General features: G+C 42.9%; 2 protein-coding genes across 4 annotated transcripts in view; both read right to left on the bottom strand.

The window, feature by feature from the left end:
- LOC147272659 (ly6/PLAUR domain-containing protein 6-like) overlaps nt 1-23,477 on the bottom strand; it is a 42,790-nt gene that overhangs the window by 8,502 nt on the left and 10,811 nt on the right. The window lies entirely within an intron of this gene.
- mmadhca (metabolism of cobalamin associated Da) lies at nt 102-17,422 on the bottom strand. 3 transcript variants are annotated; one of them, XM_086198981.1, is made up of 9 exons: nt 17,361-17,422; nt 4,407-4,495; nt 3,896-3,941; nt 2,975-3,113; nt 2,491-2,708; nt 2,206-2,311; nt 1,963-2,078; nt 1,792-1,878; nt 102-828 (listed from the first exon to the last, which is right to left on the bottom strand). In XM_086198981.1, exons 3-9 carry the CDS (start codon nt 3,905-3,907, stop codon nt 610-612), a joined length of 897 nt encoding a protein of 298 aa, XP_086055107.1. In that variant the 5' UTR covers nt 3,908-3,941; nt 4,407-4,495; nt 17,361-17,422; the 3' UTR covers nt 102-609. The 3 variants fall into 3 exon arrangements, with proteins under 3 accessions (XP_086055107.1, XP_086055097.1, XP_086055115.1); XM_086198971.1 differs by lacking the exon at nt 17,361-17,422 and having other exon boundaries at nt 4,407-4,680; XM_086198989.1 differs by lacking the exons at nt 4,407-4,495; nt 17,361-17,422 and adding an exon at nt 4,253-4,325.

The following is a 23,477-nucleotide window of genomic DNA, read 5'->3' as shown; positions in this document are numbered from 1 at the left end:
CAGTGCTGACCACTGCACCACCGTGCAGCCTAACACACTTCCAACCCTATAATTATATAACATTGGGAAAAAAACAAAAAACAAAACAACAACTTTGTCATCACAGCCTGATAAGAAATCACTTTATTGAGCAGTTGTGTCACAGCTTTTATGACCGAGTCCAGATATCTTTCAAGTCTGTGCAACATTTCCGAGAAAAGACAACGATACTCCGTTTGTGAGCACTTCAGGAAACTCTTGCAGTGTTTCAATCCACATTATTCAGAAAAGTGATGAAAAGCTGCCTGACTACATTTGGTTTCCGTGTCAGCTCCGTGTTTCCAATCACATACTGGATGATGTCATCCTCCTAAACATTTTCTACACTTGCCTCCAATTCAAAATTCCCATTTTACTATTCTATCCGTGGTGGTAGCGCAGGATCAGCCTGGTTTAAAAGGGGGCCGGTCAGTCAGGAGAAGCCCGAGCTTTTGACTCTACAGTTGAGTCAAAGTCCTGGCTGCTGTGTGGTGCGGTAACTCCCACTGATACAAACCACAGACCAGCAACACATGAAGCTCTTCAAAACGTAGCCTTGTGTTGAATTATAGAATAACATAAATAAATAGCCTATTCCTCCTCGTCAAACTCATTTGCAAGTCCTTGTAGTCTTGAGATGGCCGTGCTGTGTGGAGGCGCATTGGTAAAAACAGTCCCCACGAATAAAGGCGTTCCTCTCAGGATGTGGCGGATAACTGTGCAGGAGCCCGCCACCTCGATGTGGAAACCCAGATGTCTCAGCTCCTCCTGTGTTTGCAGCACACTTTGACTAGATGGAGACGCGAAGAACTGAGAGGGAACATGAGAAAGAGCCTCGTTCAAGAGCCTTCACAAACAAGTCATCAGTTTCACAGGAGTCATGCTCTCGAGCTTTCGGTGCCAGAATTTTGCAACAACGCTCGTCGTGAACATTCTCACACTTTAAAAGGAGTACACAAACTTTAGGGGGAATAAACTTATTCCCCATCCTCCCCTGAGCCAGATGAGATGGTAAAGACCCTTCTCTTCTCTGTGCTGCACTAAAGAGCTGAGAGAGAGAGAGACCTGCCAGTTAGCTTAGCACAATGAATTGCAGTGGATGGGAAGTGTTAGCATAGCTCTGTCAAAACTTAGCAAAGAGATGCGCCTGTCTGCCTCTGGAGAGGAGGGCAAATAGGCGTCCTCACCATCAGCTGGCATATTTTACACTTAAAAGTGTGTGTTTATTATTTGTATTTTTCTGCTTTTCATTTTACTTCTCTCAGGTTCAGGGAATTTGACGGCATTTTGGTTGCGTTACCCTTAAAAACAGGGTTCATTCACCTTTAAAGCAGGAAACGACCGTGATTTCTACCATTTTCAGGGATTTTATTTATTTTTATTAAACAAAAATTAAATAATTTTATAATAATAATTTTTTTTAAATAAATGTTTTTAATAAAAAATATTTTTTATTACAAATAAAGCAAGACATCCACATCAGACCTTAGCAGCTCATGTTGAAGTGCATTAATGTCAGGGTTTGTGGTTTGATACAACGTCGCCTTATGGAAGTAAATCAGTATTGACTAAGATCTTTCTCACTCAGTGCTAACACATGCAGTGCAGAAGATTTCCATGACTGTTCCTAGTTTTTCATGACTGAACGAACTCTGTAAGAAGAGCTTTTTATTTTCTGGACTGAATATGTGCTTTATAAATTAACATCTTTGTCATGATCAAAATCAAGCAGCTGAAGCACCAGAGAGAAATGGAAGGGATTAAATAACTCACAGCATCTCCTGTTGCCGGGTCGATGAAGTCTGCCCAGTAACCTGCGGTCCACAGAGCGAAACACATCTCCTTTGCACCGCTCACAAACTGCAGTGAGGAGGAATCACAGTCAGCAGCTGCTCCATCTTTTTCAAACTTGACACACAAACATTGAGACATGTCAGGACTCACTCTCTGGAGCAGCTGGTCTTTGTCTGGCTTTGCCTCCCCAAAGCGGCTGCTCCTCTGTGTTACCGTCACCACTGTGATGGAATTGGTGGGCACTGACGGGAACATCAACTCCAGATCTGACAAAAACACAAACACGTGCTATCAACTAGCAGGAGATGGTGGGATTTTATTGAGCTTCAGGTGAGTCAGACACCGTATTCAACCGTTCTGATGCAGGCACTCAAACCAAACACCCTCCCTCACCTTTCCTGAGCAGCTCCGGGCAGGAACTGACTGAGCAGTCTGTGTCCGGCTGGTCAAAGTACTGCTCAACTCTGTTGACTCTCATAGATATTGGACCCAATTTTCCCTGATGAACACACAGACACACATTTATTTCAATCGACATATTTCCAGTATCAACCTTCCTCACTGACACAGCAGCTATTATCCCTGAATGTCTCAGTGGAAATATGACTAAAATATCAAAGCTGTGACACCAATGTCCTTGCAGACACTGTGCAAATTAACAGACAAACTAAATCTTACATGGAACTCATTGACAAACTGGGCCAGGATGAACTGGTGTCTCTCTGTGCTGTTGGGGGCTGTCAGTACATCCGGCACGGTTCTGTGAACTGGTGCTTTCTTGTGGTCCTCCATGCCCTCCAAGTGGCAGTCAAATCCAACATTGCCTGGTAACTGGAAACGCTGGTCTTGAGGTCCGAATGGTCCCATGTTCTCATCAGGCCACACTGTCCGGGGACCTGCAGGGGACATGAGGATTGTTTGTGGGTGTTTGACAGCTTCGGTGTTGAAGCGTGTTGCTTCATCAGTTTTTAGATGCAGTTAAGTTATCTTTCTTGCTACTAATGCACCAAAAATTGGTGATGACACACTTCTGAGCAACTCTGAAAAACAATAATTATTTTACCAAAAACAAACCTTCCTTGTTTTAAGAACTAGATCAGATCAGCCTCAGCCTCAGTGTTCACAATCTGCAAATACCAACCAACAGCTGTTCGTACTTCACCTGAGTCTGTGGGCGATACAGACATGTTGGGCTCATCTGGACTTGCAGCTGAGAAAGTTCGGACTCTGCCGACCCTGAGAGCAGCTACCGTTTGCCGAGCCACGGCCTGAGAGAGAACCAGCCGGCCTCCACACAGCACCTGCAGAGGAGCAGAGGACACCACCAATGAAGAAATCTTTGTACGTCATCACGTGTCAGATATTAAGCTTGACGCTCTCTAAAATCTAAGAGTCCACAAACTGTTACTTTTGAAATATCTTGATATCAATGAGATGTGACTTTTTCTGTAGTTATTAAAGAGATTAACGCAGCTCACACTAAAACAAACGATTAAAATGAAATGAAAATAGGAAAACGAATCAGTGTTTTATGTATTTTCTTTTTACCCATGAACACTAACGTTATAATTAGTAATACCATCACTAACATCAGGTATATTTTACTCAATGTAATATTCCTGATAAAATATAGTTTTCTTCAAAATACATTGAAGTACAACACTATATGCCAAATTGAAGTACTCTTCTTTAATTTCCCAATATGCAATGTCACATAAAATGAAAAAAGGCACCATGGGGGACAGCAGCACCCCAATGAAAATCACATGACAAGAATCTGTGGGTGACGAACACCCAACATTCGTGGTGTAGGGTTAAAAAAAGAGCCAAAAGCCAGTATAGGATCTAACATCAATGTTCAGGCCTTTAAGACATTTTACCTTTCAAGTGCATAGTTGTTAGTTAAGCTGAGTTCACTAGATTGCCCAGTTTAAATGAATTCTAGTTACTACAAGACGTAGCAGGTATCAAAATAGCCGTGCCATGAGGTTAATAACAATAATAATAATAATAATAATCATAATAATAATAATCATAATAATAATAACAATAACAGTACCAGCTCACAGCTAGCGCTACTTACACTGCTTGACATCGTTGTTTGTCTCCTTTCTCTTTAAATCTTTCACCTATTGGACACAAACATCAGGGACTATTAAAACAGAGCACAGCTAACTACTGTTGAACCAAAACAACAAAGTGTAGCTAACTGAAACCGTGCTAGCTAACGTTAGCTTAGCATAGCGGATGATGTAACGATTACATTGGAACTTAGCGAGCGAGGAAAATACAGCCCTTCAAAGAGGACACTACACAAGTATATTAATTGAACAACAACAGCAACAACAAAATGTTACAGCTTCCATACAAATAAAGAGGAATGCTACATTTAGCCATCAGCGAGTTTTTGGATTAGCTGAAATTTTCATGACACTTTCACCTTCCTCTCAGATTTGTACATAATTCGCTGACACAGTTCACCCTGCTCAAAACACAAAGCAACGAGGATAACAAACTAAGTAATAACCTTAATCAGAAATACAAACTGAATTTATATATGGCTTAAAATCGTAAAAAGAACAGATTGTTCTTACCTGTCAACTTGCACGTAGGATATGCACGCTCGCTATACACGACGGGTAGTGACGAGGGACATGCAGCAAGTGCGCCGTTTGGCCATTCACTAAAATATTTTAAAAAGAATGAAATTGCGCTAAATATTCATGTTTTCCATTCATAATACCTAAATACGTCATAAATTAAGCATTAAATCTGCTAGGCTACATATAGGCTATATGTTAAGTAAACCTCAGGCTAACTGTACCACAAAATGACTCAACCAACCAACTGAACCCGTCTACAAAAACTTGACGGGATGAGTTTTTCTAAATCTTACCACAAGATGGCAGCAAAGCAACGATTAACAGCCTTGTGAATATGACAAACAACACACCTCCCATTTGTCTTTCAATGACATTTAACTATGCTAATTCACTGACATTTCGAGTGCATTCCTGAGAAATAGCACAACATTTAAAATATGGTTTTATCACCCGGTATATTGTTTGAAGAAAAGCAGATAAACTTGTGCAGTGTTTTAATCATGAATGTCTTTCTAAGTTAAACTCCCACACAAGGCAGCATATTATATAATGAGGATGCCTTGACAAACAAATATCCAACAATAAGGATGCAACCGAGCAAAGCTAAGATTTGTGGTCGGCGAAGTCACTAATAGGCCCGTATACCACCTCTGAGGCTGTCTGATGATGTCACAGTCCTGATCTGTTATTTAAAACAGCGGTAAATTAAAACCCAATGCTCACACCTCTTGTAAACAACTTGGGCTGAAATGGAGCTGCACTTCAACTGCCTAGAAGTCCTCTGTGTCCTTTACCTTTCCTCACCTCCACATAGTGTCGAGAATCAAAGACTGAGCGTGTTTGTACTGAGGAGTCCCCAGGTGGGTGACTGCAGACAGATGGTACACACACATACACACACACACTCTCAGCTAAAACCTGTCATCTGATCAATAAGGTTTTTGCAGCTTGTGTTGTTTTTTTACATCAGAAGTTGAAAAGGACAAGGACAGGCAGTAAAGTACAGTTTGCTGAAGTAGACACATCTATTTAGCTGACTTGGACAAGCTCATGGACACTTTCTCTGAGCTGACAGGAGTTTACCCAGGGACCAGCATGCTTCACTCACCGCGGGCAGAAGCCATAACGTAACCTGTTGTGTGTGTGTGTGTGTGTGTGTGTGTGTGTGTGTATGAGTCAGCCTCCCACTGGGTCATTTGTAACAGCACTGCAGTATCTACCCTAGATGAAGCCCCCATGAGATGCGCATGCATGCGCGCACACACACACACACACACCAAGCTTTGAAAGCAGCTACCAAATAAATCATCTTTCCATAGACTTGTTTTTGTTTTGAGATTTACAGGAACCAAGAACAACAGAGAGAGAGAATTGATCCTAATGGGATTCAGAATCCTGCTTACATACACAATTCATCAATTAGTTAAGAACATATTTGATGGTAAGTGACTACATCTTTATCTTCCATATTCAGCTATTGATATTTATTTCTGATTACAGTCAACAGAGAGAATTTAAAGTCACACACATCCCTGCTGCCAGACTTGAATTTAGCTTTGCAGTATTTAACAGAAGACATTTTATAATACTATAAAATTGCCATTAACTCTGAAAAAAATTGATTCTGTCCCTATTATTTAGCTATTTCAATGAACTGTCACTGTTGAGACCCATGAGATGATGAAAACTAGACTCAACACCTGAAAGCTCTTATTTTTGTAGCTTAGCAGTGAGAATGGAAGCAGAAGGAACCGCTGGCCTGAAAAGTTAAATTACGATTTAAAAACAAAACAAAACACCTTTCTGCACTTGTAGAGCTGAAATAAACAATTAATGCTGTGCTTTGTTACTTACAAACTGAACTTTCCATCCATTTAAAACCTACGGATGTTTTCTTTCTGTCTGCAAGGCTCAGAATGTCTCTGTGAAATAGTTTCCTCCAGACGTGCAGACAAAGGCACGAGTCAGGTAAGGTCTCTTTACTGCTGCACTGTCACAATGGTCTGGAATCAGTACTTTTCCTTCAATGACCATATTTCCAGCACAGCATCATCGCTCTCCTTTACTATTAACACCTCGGTAGGTTTATTTCTCTCAACTCATCATGTGAGCATGCATTCCACCCACCAACGCCTCCACCTGAGGTTTGGACCACGATTGCTCATACAGGATTTGAAACCCTTGTGTGGAAGGATTTAAATCCCCTATACTTCCAGGCTCTAGTCCAGGACGCCATGCCAACCCTTGTTTCCTTCTTTGGCACTGACGCTAACATTCCAACATTAGTTCCTGTCAAGCTTGTAGCTGTGAGGGAAGAGCTGCCAGGACAGCCCATTAATCACATGCAAAAAGTATCAAATGCAAAAATATGGAGTGGAGTTTGAGGCTTGTGGAGTTAGCATGAGCTGGCAGCACGTGACACTTTTACCATTTAATGTGAAATATAGAAAATGATCTCAAACTACATAAATATTGACTTCACTCGTGTGCCGTGGCGTCAGAGCGCTGGCGACGCAGGTTTTCTAGCTTCAGACAGAGGCAGCATCCAGCATGATGATGATGACCCCCCTCAGTCTCTACCACGGGCGAACCAACTGAGTACTTTTTCGACACTGCTCCTCTGTACTGCAGTACTTGGCTGCTGCTCATCAAGGCAAGGCAAGGCAATTTTATTTGTAGAGCCCGTTTTCACAAACAGTTTGTCTCAAAGGGCTTCACATGGCATCATAACAACATCCTCTGCCCTTAGACCCTCACATCGACTGAGGAAAAACTCCATAGAAAACCCTTTTAACCGGGAAAAATCTGATCAAAATGAGGGAGCGTTAAGTTTTACCGTGGGACAACATCTCAAGCAGGCTCCATCCAGCTCAGGATCGAGTCCACAAAGTTCAGCGCTGAGAGAGCGATAGGGAACACAAGAAGGAAATGTGCATTCAAGCACTCAACCCACGACAGCTCAAACAGCGAGGGCTGTTCCAGCAGCATGTTCATGAAAGTAGTAGTGGCTGGAGTGCAGCATGACACACTCGCAGACTCAAATATAAAGAACTGAAAAAATTCAAATGCTTGTCAAAGTGAAGAAATCCTGCTTAGTGTAACTTCCAGGCTTCTTCATATCCACCAGACTCCTGTCAGCTCTTGTCCCTCGCTGCTCCAAAAAGTTACTTGGCAGCTCCAACTGTTCCAGAAAAGATCAGAAATAACAGAATATTACTGTAGGTGCTTGCACCTGATGCTCATTCGTTGAAATGGATTCCAAAACGCTCTGAGCGCTGTCAATGCTGCTGAACTGTGCAATTAGGCCTTTTCCCAGTTGTAAGCCTCAGGGCTGCAGGCACTAATGAGGTAGCGGTGTGTGTGTGTGTGTGTGTGTGTGTGTGTGTGTGTGTGTGTGTGTGTGTGTGTGTGTGTGTGTGTGGTGCTCCGTGCAGATAAAATTATGTATATGTATGGAGGGCCCCAGGGTGCAGCTGCACCAGCAGCATCAGCCGACTGGTGATTGTAGCTGGCAGATTTTGAAACACTAGTAAATCTGCATCCCTGATCACCTTCTGCGCGGTAACGTCATACCTGAGAACAGCTCCCGTATGCAGCCAGGGCCTCATTAAAATTCAAACAAGCAGTAATTATGAGGAAGATAATTACTTCATGTGAGAACACTCAGGCATGGGGCGCCCTGATCCTTTATGCTGTTTTACATAGCGTTGTATATAATGCAAGCAAGCTCACATCCGAGACCCACGAGCTCCAAACGCCGTCATTGTGTGTCCTCTCACCGGGCCATGATTGAACCTATAAATACCAATATGATTGCAGGCGTGTCCGTTTCCGAGCCTCCTGGGTTAGACGCTGTCCTTACCACCGGCTTCCTTCTGCATGATGTAACCCAGATGTATTCTTTGTAATTCATCCACAAGCCACATTCTTTCAACACATCTGGAAGGCTAAAGTTGACAAATATTCATGAAATTACAGTCCTGCTGGGTCACCATCAGCCAGGGAGAAGAAGCAGGCTCACCAGCTGCAAAGACCATTTTTCAGCTAACATGACCTCATACATTAAAGGAGGTGGCACCATTACAGCCTGGATTTGGGGACGGTGCTGGAGGTCTTCCCTCAGCAGACTCCAGATGCTCTACACATCAGGATTATGGTATTAATATTGCGTGATAGTGGTGGCAACATGGTGCAGTCACATCACAAAGCTGATGTAAACCAGTCGGTACTGGGGGGGGGGTTTCACGGTGGGAACTTAAATTTCGCTGGATCTACGTCACATGATTGGGGATGTTTACTGTTTGTGACAGCCGCTGGGCTCGGGCTGGTGGCAGGGACCACTTCGCTGTATTCTACCTTCATTTATCTCCAGTACAATAAAAATATTGTCTCTCATAAATGACCAATAAGTAAAGAAAGAAAGTGATCTGATACATTTAACTTGTGCGTGCATGTTAAAACAATCCGACGGAGCCATTAGAAGTGAATGTAGGCGTGTTGTTGTTGTTGTTTTTTTTTTTTTTAAAAGGATTCTTCCACCACAACCCACCACTGGAATGTGCTGAAGTCACACAACTGGCAGCATTGAGAGTTTTTCAACCAGCCAGTAACTGCAGAAAACGAGGCCTGTGAAGACGATAAAAAACATTCAGTGAGTCGGAGAGCCGGCCCGTCTTTCTCATCTTCCTCTCCAAGCAGAGGAGGGCTGGCCTCGAGAAGAGAGGACGTTCGACCCGAGTCGTCCTGGGAAGATGTTTTCATGATGTGCGATGATGTGAGACTGCAGGAGACTAAAAAAAAAAAAAAAAAAGTTGTCGGCCACTTTCGTGACAGAGTGTATGTATATAAAAGACAAAAGTGATACTTCACCTCAAAAATGTTCCTTACTCACAATTTTATGTCTTGAAGTCATGAAGGGTTTTTTCATTCTGGAAGACTTCTTGGTGAATTAAGCATTCAGAAAACCTCAGCAACAAACGTGTTGCTGGAGGCTCACAGAGACCAAGGACAAACAGCACATCTACTCTGCTACCAGTGCAACAGGAAGATTTTGCTCAAATTTCTGTGTTGCAACCTGATTAAGAAAAGACTTGGAAGATGCGTTTGAGAGTTTTTAGACTGACATTGGGAAGTGAGGCTTACATCTCTGGCTTTATCCTGTCAAGAAGTGGAGTCAGTGGTGACAGGAAGCATCATTTCTAGATTTTCTGTTAAATTATTTGACATGGGGGTTCGGCGGGCAACGAAGGATGGCTGCAGTAAATGTCTCGCTGTCACTCAGAGCACCAGTCGGACAGTTAACCCCGTGTTGTCTGGCCTGTGCCGTCAATGTATTTACGTTCTTATCCAGTGCAGAATATGTTGGCCAAATCTTATAAAACCAACAGGAACTCCTTGAAGGTGAAACTCCTCCAGAATATGTCCCATGGGAGCCGGGGGCACTGAAGTTTAGAAAGACCTGTGTCGGCTCAAACGAGTATGAACGGCGTTTACACTCAGCTGCTGTTCAGATAGAAATCACAGTTTGCGTTGTGAATTATTGAACGAGCACGACTACATTTCAAGGGGAGATTATTTTCTTTGATGGTTCTCGTGGAGGACAAGACAGGTAATGTGGTGAGGGATGTGTGATATGAGCTGGAACCACTCGGCTCTCAAGTTGTCTCACACGTTCCAGATTTGTAAGCTATCATGTCGTTGAAAGGTGGAGCTGGAGGTGATTCCCCCTGAGGGCTTTTCCTCATGTTGGCATCCCCAAGGTGAACATTCCATTAACCCTTCAATATTAAGCACCTATACGTTATGATTTTGGGTGGAGTATCGCTTTAAGAGTCAGTGTGTTAGAATTACCAATCATCATTGCGGACGATAACTGGAAGCAAATTGTCGAAGAGCTACAAAACCACTAATACGTGTTTGAGCAAATGATTCATGAAGCGTTTTATGAGACGCTAAAAGCGCACCTGTAAATTTCTGTGATTGCATCCTGACTGAATCTCCCTCCTGCTCCAGCGCCGCACGAGACAAAACCACGTACAACGAATGCTGCAGAGCCAACCTTTATCAAAATAAATAGCTAAACTTAATCCAATTACTTCATCTTTCATTAAGTAATGAGCAAATCCGTGATGTCGGAAGGTCAACACGAGCTGCTGGTCTGAGCTATGAGCTGCAGAGACCGTGAAGGTCAGCCAGCTAAAGTCGCAGGATAATTTATAACAGACAGGATGTTTGCAATTGGAACCAACAGTGCTGGAATTCATAATATTTCCTCTCTTATCTGCTGCCCTCTAACCAGCCTACAATCTAACATTCATTCCCAAGAAAAAACTGCTTGGACCCTTCCCTCTGACTTTTCACTCAGCCAATGAGATTTTTCTCTGCCTGAGCTAAAGCCTGCAAAGATGTGTGTAAAACTAAAACTTCAATCCTGGCGTACTTCAGCACGGCCTGTGTGTGTGTGTGTGTGTGTGAGAGAGAAAGAGAGAGTGACCAGAGGCTAGGCATGGTGACATTTCTGAAGGCACGTAAAACCTTGCCACTGTCTCACAGCACTGTCTGTTCAGATTACAGTGCCAGTGTGTGTGTGTGTGTGTGTGTGTGTGTGTGCGCGCGCTGTTGACAGGGAAAGCACTCTAGAAGTGTGTAAAAATACCCGCCAGAGGAAATGAAAACAGACATGACTTCAGTGAGTATTAGAAGAACCAGCTTATGTCAAACAAGTCATGCATTTATGCTCTAAATGCAGGAAAACAGCTTGAATACTGATGAAGTAATTAGCCACTAGTGAACAAGTTAAAAGGTTCAGTTGACTAAAATGAATGTCTTGTTTACAATTACACACAACTATAGTTGATTTACAAAAAAAATCTGTCTTTAAATTTTATTTTTATGGAATTTCATGACCGACACTTCATGAAAATGATGACTTAAGAGACAAAATGCTTCGATCTTACAAATAAAATCCTTAAATTTTAGGATGAAATAGGGAACGTGTTTATGAAATGAGGACAAAATCTTTTTCTTTAAAAAAAAGAAAAAGAAAAGATGATTCGAGAATGAACGAACATGTTCAGCCAAGGGCCAGATGCTGGTGGGTGTGTCAGGGCTTCACTCTACTTTCAGCTCTGTTTTGGTCTCCTGCATCTCTTGAGGGAAACATTTGGTCCATGAGTTCATAACCGCTCATCGATTTTCACCCGCTAGTCCTGAAACTTTTGCAAATTAGAGCACATGGCTCACACACACACACACACACACACACACACACACACACAGCTGGTAATGCCCCCTCAACCTGCACGATCAGCTTCCATTCACAGCAGCAGAAGATCATAGCACTTGTCACATGTAGAAGGGTGGCATGCTAGCGTGCGGCGACGGTCCTGTGATTCTAATAGAGTTGGATCCAGGGGACGGGTTTTCACACTCGCTGCCTAGCGGTAATCTCAATGTACAATGCTGCTGTTAGTCGAGCCCACTGGAGGGTGAAATAATGCCTAAAACACAAATCTGTGATAGATTTGAGCCATTTTCTTCAGGCGATAATAGCACAAGAAAGGGAGGTTTGGAAAGTTTAAACTGGTGTAAACATATTCTAGAAAGAAGCTCAATAAGTAGAGAGTGTGTAGCCTGATGTTATTGACATGTCACTTTCAGCTGTCTCTTTGGCTTCTTCTCACACACACACACACACACACACACACACACCGATGATCGACACCTACACGCACAGCATGGAGCTAACCTGGACATTGCATGGGAAGACGAGGCTGGATGAGGAAGTGTAGGATTTAGCATGGAAAGGACACACGTATTTGGGAAAAAAAAAAAACAACAACAACCACCTCCATGCATTTTGTCTAGCACCAGGTAGCGCTAAAACAATTAGCTCCTTCCATTAGCCTCCAGACAAATGACCAGCGTGATTACAGAGGAAGGTGGATAATGTTAGCAGACAGCTGGAGGAGCTCCAATGGGTTCATCTCACATCAGGCACCGGAGGGCTTATTTAACTCCTCGTGGTCGGGTGACACACACCAGCATGATACTGTGCTGAAGGGTGAAGCACCTTTGAGAAACCTCCGCCTGATAATAACCAAAAGGTCAAGGGTTGTGAGAGCCAAACTGTTTTCTACATTTCGACATTTCAGGTCAAATTAAAGCTGGAAGGGAATGAATGATGACACATAAGCCTCTTTCCAACTGCACAGGAACCGCGTGAGTCTTTGCAGTTCAGTGTATGTCATGTAAAATACAAGAATGAATTTGGGAATAAGTACAATAAAATGATATCACTGCAAAAAGTTAAAAAGTAAACAGAGGAGAAGAAAACGTAAGCATAGCCTCAAAGTCGCCACATCACTAGCTCAGTTAATCAGAGGCTTCATACACAAAAGTATAACAAAAATACTCAATGACAAAAAACCCTACATGATCTAGGACTGAGAGATATTTACACAGTTAAAGTACCAGACTGTACCATCCGTGCTTGGATAGGTAAAGTACTTTAAGATGCCAGGAAACAGCACATTATTTATACATTGTTTGTTTTCTCATCCAGTAGAGTTCACTTTAAATCAAGATTAATTAAAAAAAGAGTTGAAGATGGGATTCTTTTCCTCTGTATTATCCTGTCAGGAGTGTTAAATTACCCAACTTTTAAAGAATAAATAATAATCACATAATAATTAATTATTACATTAATAATTAATTAATCACATAATAGTTCTTAAGAAATGACTTCTGTTTCAGGGCAACTGATTTACAATGAAACATTAAAATAACGATGACAAATAATGAGGCATTCTGTTAAACATGATTATAAATCACATTTCCAAAGATGTTTTAGTACAAATCTGTGGTTTAGCCTTTCATTCCTGTGATCAGAGTCGAGCTCATTCTACTTTCAGCTCCATTTTGGTCTCCACCTCCAGAGGAATATCAGGCCTGCTAGCGAGTGGCCGCTACTTCCACCCGCTAGTTTCTCTCAACGAAGCTTACGAGAACTGTGAGACTGAATCAAACAGTACTGAGTTGCTAACAGAGAGCAAAGAGCTGAAACACGAAGTCGCGTCCCGCAATGATTTGATTTCGATTGATTTCTTCTCGAATGCAAGTTTTCAAGCTGGGCTCCCAGTAGAAGCTCAGACACGTTCGCGAACATCCTGGACTTCCGCACTTGGAGCCTTTAAGCACAGTGACACAAGAGTTAAACATGCCGCGCTGTCCGTTCCCATGAGAAGTCCCTCTGTGGACCCGGGTTATAACTGCGCGTGTTCATCTATGAGCGGTCTTCTTACACATTACACAGCGTTCATGAAAAGTATTGATTAGGGCAGCATTAGCCATGACACGTGTAGATAGCGACCCCTAACAAAAGGCCCGTGCTCCCCGGGAGCCTTTCCTCATTTGATAAAAGCCTTGTGACACATCAAAGCCTTCGTACATCCTTTCCCCTTTTAAAGACTCACACTCTATAAGGCAGGATGCCGCCACACTTCACTAGCTCGTGTGCCGTACACTCTCCAGGCTACTCAAGCGTGACCGTTTTGCTCTGCTATTACCGGCTTTGTCTACTGGCCAGTGGCGGCGCCCGGTGTGCGGCGTGCCAGACAAGGTGAGAGCGCCGACCCCTCTCAATCAGACAGGAGCGATGATCCGACCAGCGCTGACCTAATTTGGTGGGGTATCTCTTATCCGCTCATGTTACCGTCATCAACCCGAGCGCCGGTTCAATTCCCTGCAGCTGTTAGTCATGACAGGTGGAGAGACATTAGCCAGGTGATGGGTGGGGGGTGCTCACTGACCCGGGTCTGGGATGGACTTTCTCTAAAATACCTGGTGGTTTGGTTTTTTTTAGTGTAAAAAAGTATCTGTACTTTCTCATTACTTTGACGCACCGCAGACAAAAGCGAAGTCGAAGAGGCTTTTAGACACTTCCTTTTAGATACTTTCAGCTTGTGAGAACCTGTTCTTCTTTGCTTTCACTTGAGTAAATAGGTTAGACCAGCATTTCTACTTTTTATCCTTTTTTTTTTAAAGTTCTTTGGCTTGAATGTTTGTATTTTTGCCACGTCTGCCACCAACTAAACAAACAAAATCAAAAAAACGAGTTGTTTTCGTATAACAACACACTCTAGCTTCACTTCAGGATGGAGGGTGCAGTCGGGTCAACTAATTTGGGGCATTTTATTTGGAAGTAAAGAGTGTTTGTTCCATTTTCTCAGGGACGATACGAGCAGCGGAGCATGACGGACTCATTTCCATCTCCACCTCTGACAACCTGCTTTCATCACATGCCAATTGTCCCCATCTTGATCACGTTTTTTTTCCTAACAAATGCAACCTTTCCTTAACCTTATCACACAAGTGCAGGAGCCGGTCAGACCTAAATTTCATCAGTCAGTGAGCCCTGACCTAACACGAGAGGAAACGCACATTTCCATTAAAATGAGGTAAGAGTGCATTAGGCTAATATACAGTAATATAAGCAGGGACCCTTCCTCTTCTTCCATGGCCCCTCATGAATATGAGTGATATTGATTGACCAGCAGTTCAAAAAAAAAAGGTCAAAATAATCCATCAAGACTACTGGATGAATTTCATCAAAAAAGAAAAATGGGAGGTCGTTTGCATGAAATCAAGCCGGGGCAGAGACGTCTATGTGGTTTATGTGAGGTTGATGGAGAAAGAACTCCAGAAAATATCATATCCTACTAAAATGAACGCCATTTTTGGAGCAGCGGTCTTGTTCTCCCACTGGATTAAAGCCATTGATTCAGCTGGTGCACTCCGAGGTCAAACATCGGCTGTTTGCACAATCAATGGCCACCTGACTGCGGTGTATCTGCCAATCAATGTGGGCCTACCTGCTATAAGCCTCCCATTGCTCCCTCTCAACATGTAACCCAGCAGCATCTATAAAGAATTCCACCCGGCTGCATCCAACAGCATCCCAATTTACTGCAAAATCTTGTGAGGAGGGAGATCAATAGCTTGAGAGAGCGAGAGAGGAAACCATGATGGATGCTCCTCCTCTAGATGTGATCCAAGGGGAAGTTGTCGAAGGAGAAAGAACTGCAAACCTTGGGGAAGTGTGGTGGAGCAGATGGATCAACTAAGTGACTACAGAAGACAACAGTCAAGGTTAAATAAGCATGCTTGGTATCTGAAATGGTATTAAGTACTACAGCACCTGCCAACTATTGTACTTGAAACTGTTAGAAACAGCCAGAACCTGCCAGTGAAACAGGATCAGTCTGATTTAGTATGAGATCTTTGAGGAGCAGAAACACAGCAGATATAGCAACAAGGAAAGGAAAAAAACATAAAACAAAGCGGTGTTTCCACACAGTGAGAGATAGCACCAAACGCAGCGCTCCCCCACCCTGGTGCAGCACCCAGGCCAGATGAAGGAGGTAAATGGGATTTGACAGCACATTACAAAGCCTTGTGGCGTCTTTTAAAGGATGGCGAAGGACATGCGACAGACAGAGAGGCGTTCGCATTCAGAAAGTGAGCAGGCACAGGTGGAGCATGTCGCAAAATACACGACCAAAGCATGACCAAGGTCATGGAACGGCTGGACGTGCAGGTATGTGAGGAGTCCTTGTTCCTCTTTTTACTGGGCCAGTTTGCTCAGCAAAGGCTCAATGAAAACTCAGACCTTTACCTCTGCACACACAATGTCATCCAATTGCTTATTCATACACACACACACACAGACACACACACTCATACGGGGGTCAAGGGCAGGTGGAACTTCAGAGACGTGTCCTTCAAAACAAACAGAAGGAGACAGAGAGAAACTATCAGGAGCAGCAGCTGGATCGGTTGTGACAAGGCACTGATGGGATGGAGAGGCTCCTGCTATAGAAAGCTCCGCCATCAGCACTTCTCTTGCTGCAGCAGCTAATGGGCAGAAACATGAATTCACTTCCTCGCTGATGCACTCGCTGCAACACTTTTATTCCTGCGAGAGTGCTTTCCTTTGTCGCCTCCTCCAGCAACAAGGGAAGCAGCCGCAGCTGGACGCAGCAGATTCCTCCCAGCAGATAAACTCATTTTCTTCCTGCATGTTTTCGCTGAGCATCCAAAATAGAAAAACTGTAATTTCAGGCAGCTTCTGTTCCCTGTTACACAAAACCAGCCTTGATATTCACTTCCCCCCCCCCCGACAGATGGAGGTGAGGCGCCTGCTCCGATTTGCAGCTACCAGCCGAGCTTCACTCAATTACCCAGTGGCGTTTTTGTGACCTTGCACAAGATAGTAATGACCTCGCCGCCCTGCTGCGTTGTTCTTTTTATTTTTTCCGGGGATGGCGAGTCCTCCATCACAGCACGAGCTGACTGATGCCTTCGGTGCATGACCTGCTGTTTAACATGACAGCAAATCCATTCTAAAGATAAGGAGAGCTGGAGCTTTAAGGGCAACAAATTTCCTGTTTTCTCGTTCTATTTCACTTAGAAAAAAAACCTTCCGTCTTGAATCGATTAAAAACAAATTAGATTTTTCCACATGAATATGAACCGCACACACTGAACGGGTCCACTCTGCAAACGATGGCAAGTTTTGCTCGAATGTTCTGCGTATCATAAAGCATCTAACCACAGACAACAAAAGAACTGCAGACCAGATGATTGAAGTGGGCTAAATGCTAAGTCAGTGTGATGCATGAGAAACATTGCACACTGACACAGAACCCTCATAAAAAGCAGCTCAGATGCACGTTAGCATATTACGGCAGTGAGGATGGTTTCCTAGCAAATTGTTCACGAGGAAAAGTCAGATATAGTGGCCGGGCAAGCACCCACCCTGAGAAGATCCGCTAACACGCAGAGCGAACTTTCCATCTCCCTCCTCATTACATCAATCTGCTGTAGCTGTGAGATGAGACACTACGCAGATGACAGCATGGAAAAAAGCATGAAAGTCAGTCTTACATAAGGTGACAATGTAGAGTGACTTGACCTTGTCAGCGAGGCATCACGAGGAGAATCAGTCAGACAGCATGATGAGATCATGTGATCTGATTCAACAGGAGGAGAAGCTGCAAACAAAAGAAAATGGGTTCAGTTTCCACGCTGAGCTGATGGTGGTTCACCTGTTTAAAACAGAACCGCTATCACTAGCTAGAGGCACCCAATGTAACGCTGCCAGACAGAAGACGGCAGAAACATTCCTTCAGAAGTGACGAGAAAATTCAAAAGCAGCACATTCTAAGTTGGTGGGTTGTTCTGTCACAGCTGCATCTCCACAAGAAGCAAACTCATGATCATCGTGATTACTCAGGGATTTATTTGGACACAAACATGTACCTCTGTATCCTCTACAATGTCACGTCAAACTATGTCTCTCCTTGGTATCAGTACGTTTGTTAGAAGTCTGATTTAACATCTAATCAAGAATGATAATGAAGACGTGGTTGTCTTTTCTCCACAATTTCTCTTGCGATGATTCCTCGTGGACTTTAAACGAGGACCGTTGCCGACGACGTCAGCCTCACCCTTGCAGTTTTTACAATAAGCTAACAAACAACGTTATCCGAATGACAAGTTCTTCCTTGGAACCCTGCCAACCAACGGGCAATCAACTCAATCCTTTGTGGACGTGAAAAATTAGTGAGACATCAGACAGTTCGACACGTTTTCAAAGATTAAAGAAGCACCTTCATACACATACACTTGAAATGAAGCCACAGCTGAATCAGTATTTCCAGAAAACTCATCATGACTTTGTTTACAGTCTCCTCTAACTCGCTAAATGAGCTTTCTCTGATGAACGGTGTCGTTAGCTGCACTCCATTGCTGCCTCCTCCCACTATTAAGGGCTGCAGCGGCTATAATACCAGTGATCAACATCCGATTTAAACTCTGCAGCCCTTGAGAGCCGTGACAGCCAGTCTCATGAAGAGCTCTACATCCATATTCAATATGTCAGATACTTGTGTGTCATTCTGGGACTAAACTGCTGTGACGCTGAATATGGATCTGTTCTGCAACGCTGCACCGACACCCTGAGGCACCGCTGACACCCCTCCTGATGATGAGGTCATTTACCCACCACCAGTTCGCAGCGCTTGCTCAGAAATCATAAAAAAATATTTGGAAGCCAGTTTCACTTTTAAAGAGGAGAGGGCTGATTTTTGCAGTGCAATAAAGCGGCCGGCGCAATAAAATCATTTAAGGACAATACAATATCATTGTTGACAATTGTCCCAGCAGTGTGATATCTTTTCAAGCCAGTGTTCTTTTAGTCTGTGGCTCCCTGCAACATTTCCTTCAAAGAAGAGAGGGAGAAAAAGGAAAACAAAATTCACAAAATCAGCAGGAAACCAGAAAGCAATTAATCCAGACCATGACTTTGCCATTTCCTTCTCCACCGACGCAGAAAGTGAAGCATAGAGATCTGATTATTTGAGTGACAGCTGGTTGTTTATGCAGATGAAGCCACGAGCAGCAGTGCATCAATACTGTGTCAAAGCTGATAATTTCTCAACAGAGTGTAAACACAGTGTCTTATTGATTAAAAGCCACATCGGGGTAAAGAAGTAACTCCTCTCACAGCCATTACCCATAATTCAAGTGGAGGCACACTGAATTAGCAGATGATGAGACATAAGTGGTTTTCTGAAAGTGGGAGCTTCTGTTGGTAGAAAAGATAAAAACCCATTTTAGTGGAAAAGGGAAGAAGTGGGAGAAAAAGAGTATTTGTAGTTTTTTCTGCTCCTCTTTTGCTTCGAGATGATAAAATTCAATCAGGCCCTGGATACGTCTCTATTAAAGCCAGAATGATGGGGTGGTAATGTCTGCTTTGTATGTGTATCAGCGTCTGGGGAGAGTACAGGATGTGACAGCAGGCTGCCCGCCGCAGCGACACTCTGTCCACTTGCATCAACAGCATTGTTCCCCACAGCGGTCCGCCACTGTTCTGCCTTTAGCCACCTGCTCACGGGCTAATGCAGCAGCCACAGCAACACCTGCCCACATCTGGAGCCTCCGCAGCTGCCAGGCTGCTATAGTTATTTATTTTGCCTTTAAAGTTGAATTTTTAAAGAGTTTTAATGGAAATAAAGCTCTTTCACAAGTTGTGTGACATCCTGCAAAATATCCTGATGCAGCTTGTTCTGCTTAGCATTAGCTTAGCTTAAGAACTGGCCCAGGGAAACAGCTCGCTTTTGCAAAGTAAAAAGAAAAACCTAAATACTGCTTTTACGACAACTATAAGGCTGGATTTTATTTAATGCGAAGAGTTAACTTGTAAAATATTTTTCAACTTTTGTAAAAACCCTTTAAAACAGACGTAGTTTGATATTTTGCACAAAAAAAAATACTGCAGCTTTTTCTGCTTAAGATTTGCTTAGCCTAGCATAAGAACTAGTAGGGAAAAAAACAGCATGCAAAGTGAATACCCCAATGCCTCATTAACAACAAAATGATTGTTTTGTACTGAATCATACTCAAGGGGTGTAATGTTTAACGTTTGTGTCAATCTCTTCAAGAAATGGTTTGACATTTTGCGATATACACATTTTTAACGCTTTAATTTATGTTAAGCAGCGTGGACAGCTAGCCTGGATCTCAGGTAAAAACAAATGAAGAGCAGCCACGTATATCTGTGTCAAGGTATTATCTTCATCATCGTCGTCACAGTTGGAGACGGCGTTTATCAGCAGAGTGCAGTTTTGACACACAGGACAGCCAACAGTGCGATACAAAAACTGTAACCAGTGGTGAGCAAAATTTATTAGCTCCCATTCAACCTTAAAAGTTATGAATTCCATAAAATTCTGCGAGTGCTCACTAAAAACACACAGAGGATTTGGGTTTTGAGAGGACGCGTGTTGGGCTGGAGGTAGCACTTTAAACATTATCCATCTCTAAGTTTTTGTGCTTAAATGGGTGACTGACCGAGTTAAAAGACTTTTTGAGGACAGTATTGTAATTTCATACAGAATAGCAAATATAGAGGATGAAAATCCTCAGATAAATGCTGACATTCTTAGAAATACTGACCTCCCACTCCCACGGGATTCGGCTTCTGTGCAAAAAGTACGAGAGAAGTCAAATTGTCAAAAGTTTAAACATACTGACACCGACACGGTAAGCAGCTTACACTCTCAAATCAAGACCAGTGTGTTTTCTTCTAATTTATGTAAAGCATCCTTCGTGTAAATAAAGTAAACTGGGACAAATTAACTTGTGCAACTGCCAAGTTGTTTCCAGGAGCTTCGGGCCTGCACACAGAGGTTTATCAAGAGACGAGCATGCTGTTGCTGCTGCCTCCATGACAGCGTGCTACGCGACCCTAGCTTCTGCTAACTCCCCAGAGGGCAAATAATGAGATAGCCTGGTTATGTTTTCATGTGTGGGTCAGCAGGACATTCAGGAGACTGAAGGTAGTGGCTGGTAGCTTCAGCAGAGCTGCTGGAGAGTTGGACAGCAGGAAATCCTGAGCATAATTTAGCCTGACAAATGCAAAATGTCCTGGAGAAGGTATGAAACAGCAGTTTCACCCCACAAGTTTAATAGAAATATCTGATTTGATTCATGGGGAAGAACTCCAGATGCTAAAACACTGGAGCGGCAAAACATGTAAATCTATAAAGGGTCTTAAATCCCACCTGTTCTTTGCGGCTGTGACTCAGCCAAAGTGTGTGTGTGTTGTCTGAGGCCTCACATACACACACACACACGGGGGGGGGGGGGGGGGACAGAGAGAAAGAGAGAGAGAGAGAGAGAGAGAGAGAGAAGGGCCATCCCTCTTGACTTAATCCTGATGTGTTTGTCTTCACTCCCCAGAAACTCTTCACGTGTATCTGCATGAAAGAGATATGCAGCTTGCTTTTGTGAAGCTACTATCCTCCGCCTGGAGCAGGAAAACTTTCCTTTGACTGCCCGAAACCACAAAACAAAACATATTCAACAAAGACAACAACAAAGACCCTGAAACGTCAGCTGCTTTGATCGTGAAAAAAGGCTGCCGTGGAAAACTGATTGCACACTCATAAGAAGTTGTACATTCGCTTGTTATGGAAGACAATAGTAATTTGCTTCCTTACAGCGGTGAGTTAAATGATAGTTCACAACTTCTCACGCCGCCATGTGAGCAAAAATAACTGGCTTTCCCACTGATGTCTGGAGCTGAATGTACTCGAGAACTACAACGGCTTCGTGAGAACATGTGTGTCAAATCTGCAGGCCAGAATTGACTTTTTTTTCCTTCAGATATCATAAACCCGAGGAATGCTTCCTATTCTTTGTGTGCACCTTGAAATAATTAGATGAAAATCACTTCCAAACTTATCAAAGCTTCATCTTGACAGAACAAAAACCTCCCTGGAGAGTTCCCCCGATAGCCGGCCCAGTCAGAGGTGCCTGCGTCAATAACAACATTTACTGTAAACGTTACATCTGCTGCTAATGGATGCGTGATGAGGCGGCGTGCCCCTGGGTCCACATACGTAAAGCGACTGTGACCCTCAACCTCCCATTTGCATGAATTGAATTCATTTGGGATGCGGTTCTCCATCACTCTCATGTTGTGCAACACACCGCAGAGTGATTTATAGTGGAGACACAATCCTTGAAATTAAAAAAGGTGCCATTTGTAATCTTAGCAAAGCGTGCACACATAAATAAGAATACTTTATTTATCCCACACTGGGGAAATTTAAATAGTTACAGCAGCGTTAGCAGAGAGCAGATGTAAGGATAATATAAATTAAAAAGAATATTCATGAAATAAGAAAGAACAAAAATAAATAAATAAAGCTAACTAAGCTAGCACTGCGACCTTTTTACTCCACAACAAATGGCGGCAGCATACCTCTATATTAGGTACCTTAGTATGCTAGCTTGTTCACACTAGATTTCTCCCCTTACAAATAATCCATTTAACAAGAGAATACTGTAAATATTTGGATGAAATTGATCAATCATGTTCTAAAACTAGCTTTTTTGAGCAAATGTTAAATCGAAAACATAAAACTGCATTTTTTAGGGAGTATTTATGTTGTACTTGTACTCATGGTAAGGTCACGGTGCAACCATGTGGAATCAATTAAAAACAAAAAAGAAGAAGCTATAACAGATTTTAATATACACGTTACTTAACAGCAGATCCTTTTTAGCATGGGAACTGCTGAGGAACAACAACACGTCGTGCAGCGGACTCGTGTTCCAGGCTAGCAAGTGTCAAAATACATGAATAATTTCTAGTGCAGGGGAGGTAAACGCCGTGCATCCTCTGCCACCCCACGAATAAAGACACTTCATCCTCTCACTAACATGAACACATACAAACAGTGACATTCCAGGTCACTCCAATGACATTGTCCACAGTAACCAAAGGGCAAAGTGCGCGTATCCACGTGTGCACGGATGCGAGGAGACGAGGACGTCATGTTTACACAATCTGACAAGCAAATCTATAGCAGAGGAAAAATGCTCAGCCACTTGAGTAAAACTCTGCAGCCTCGGAATTTGCAAAGATAAAGTCTTCTCTAAAAATGCATCACAGATATGACATTTCTGGGTCTCCACCAGCATGGAAAAATAGTCTCAGACTCGTGGAAGTGAAGTCACAACAACTCGCTGTCATATTTCTGCTGTGTGCCACTGTCAGTGAGTCAGTTGTGTGCAGGATTGCAGGTTAAAATTAGTCAAGCTGCTGCTGTTGGTCTGACACTTTCACAAATACACGCCACTATTTCTGGGCTTGAACACTCAGGTTATTATTGACTATCCAGCTTTTAGCCTCCTTTCATGAAGTGTACAACCTCCCCTGTGCGCATCAAAGTGATGGAATAATCAGGTTATTCATCCATTTGGGTTCACAAACCAAAAAAAACATGGTTTAAAAAGGCCAATATTTGGACATTGGGACTAATTCTTAAGCTTTTGGGGGAAGTTGGCTGGGTGTTTTAAACAGTAGTTCACTAATCCATTGGAGTAAGATTTAGCATCCGATTAATGGAGCCAATTACTTTTTTGTTTTTTTGGAAAAACCTTGATAAATCTGCACACGTAGCTCAGTAATATGATGCCCATTCAGATTCA

This window comes from Aulostomus chinensis, chromosome 1, assembly GCF_037954235.1.
Source record: "Aulostomus chinensis isolate RoL2024-O1b breed Wild chromosome 1, RoL_Achi_v1.0, whole genome shotgun sequence".
Taxonomy (NCBI): Eukaryota; Metazoa; Chordata; class Actinopteri; order Syngnathiformes; family Aulostomidae; genus Aulostomus; species Aulostomus chinensis.
The sequence above is the reverse complement of the archived record's forward strand: the minus strand, read 5'-3'. Positions and strand labels throughout refer to the sequence as shown.

Coding starts and splice junctions, on each gene's coding strand:
- mmadhca (XM_086198981.1), bottom strand. Junction 2,709..2,974: donor TGTATCGCCCACAGACTCAG/GTGAAGTACGAA, acceptor TGTCCCCTGCAG/GTCCCCGGACAGTGTGGCCT. Junction 1,879..1,962: donor AAGACCAGCTGCTCCAGAGA/GTGAGTCCTGAC, acceptor TCCTCACTGCAG/TTTGTGAGCGGTGCAAAGGA.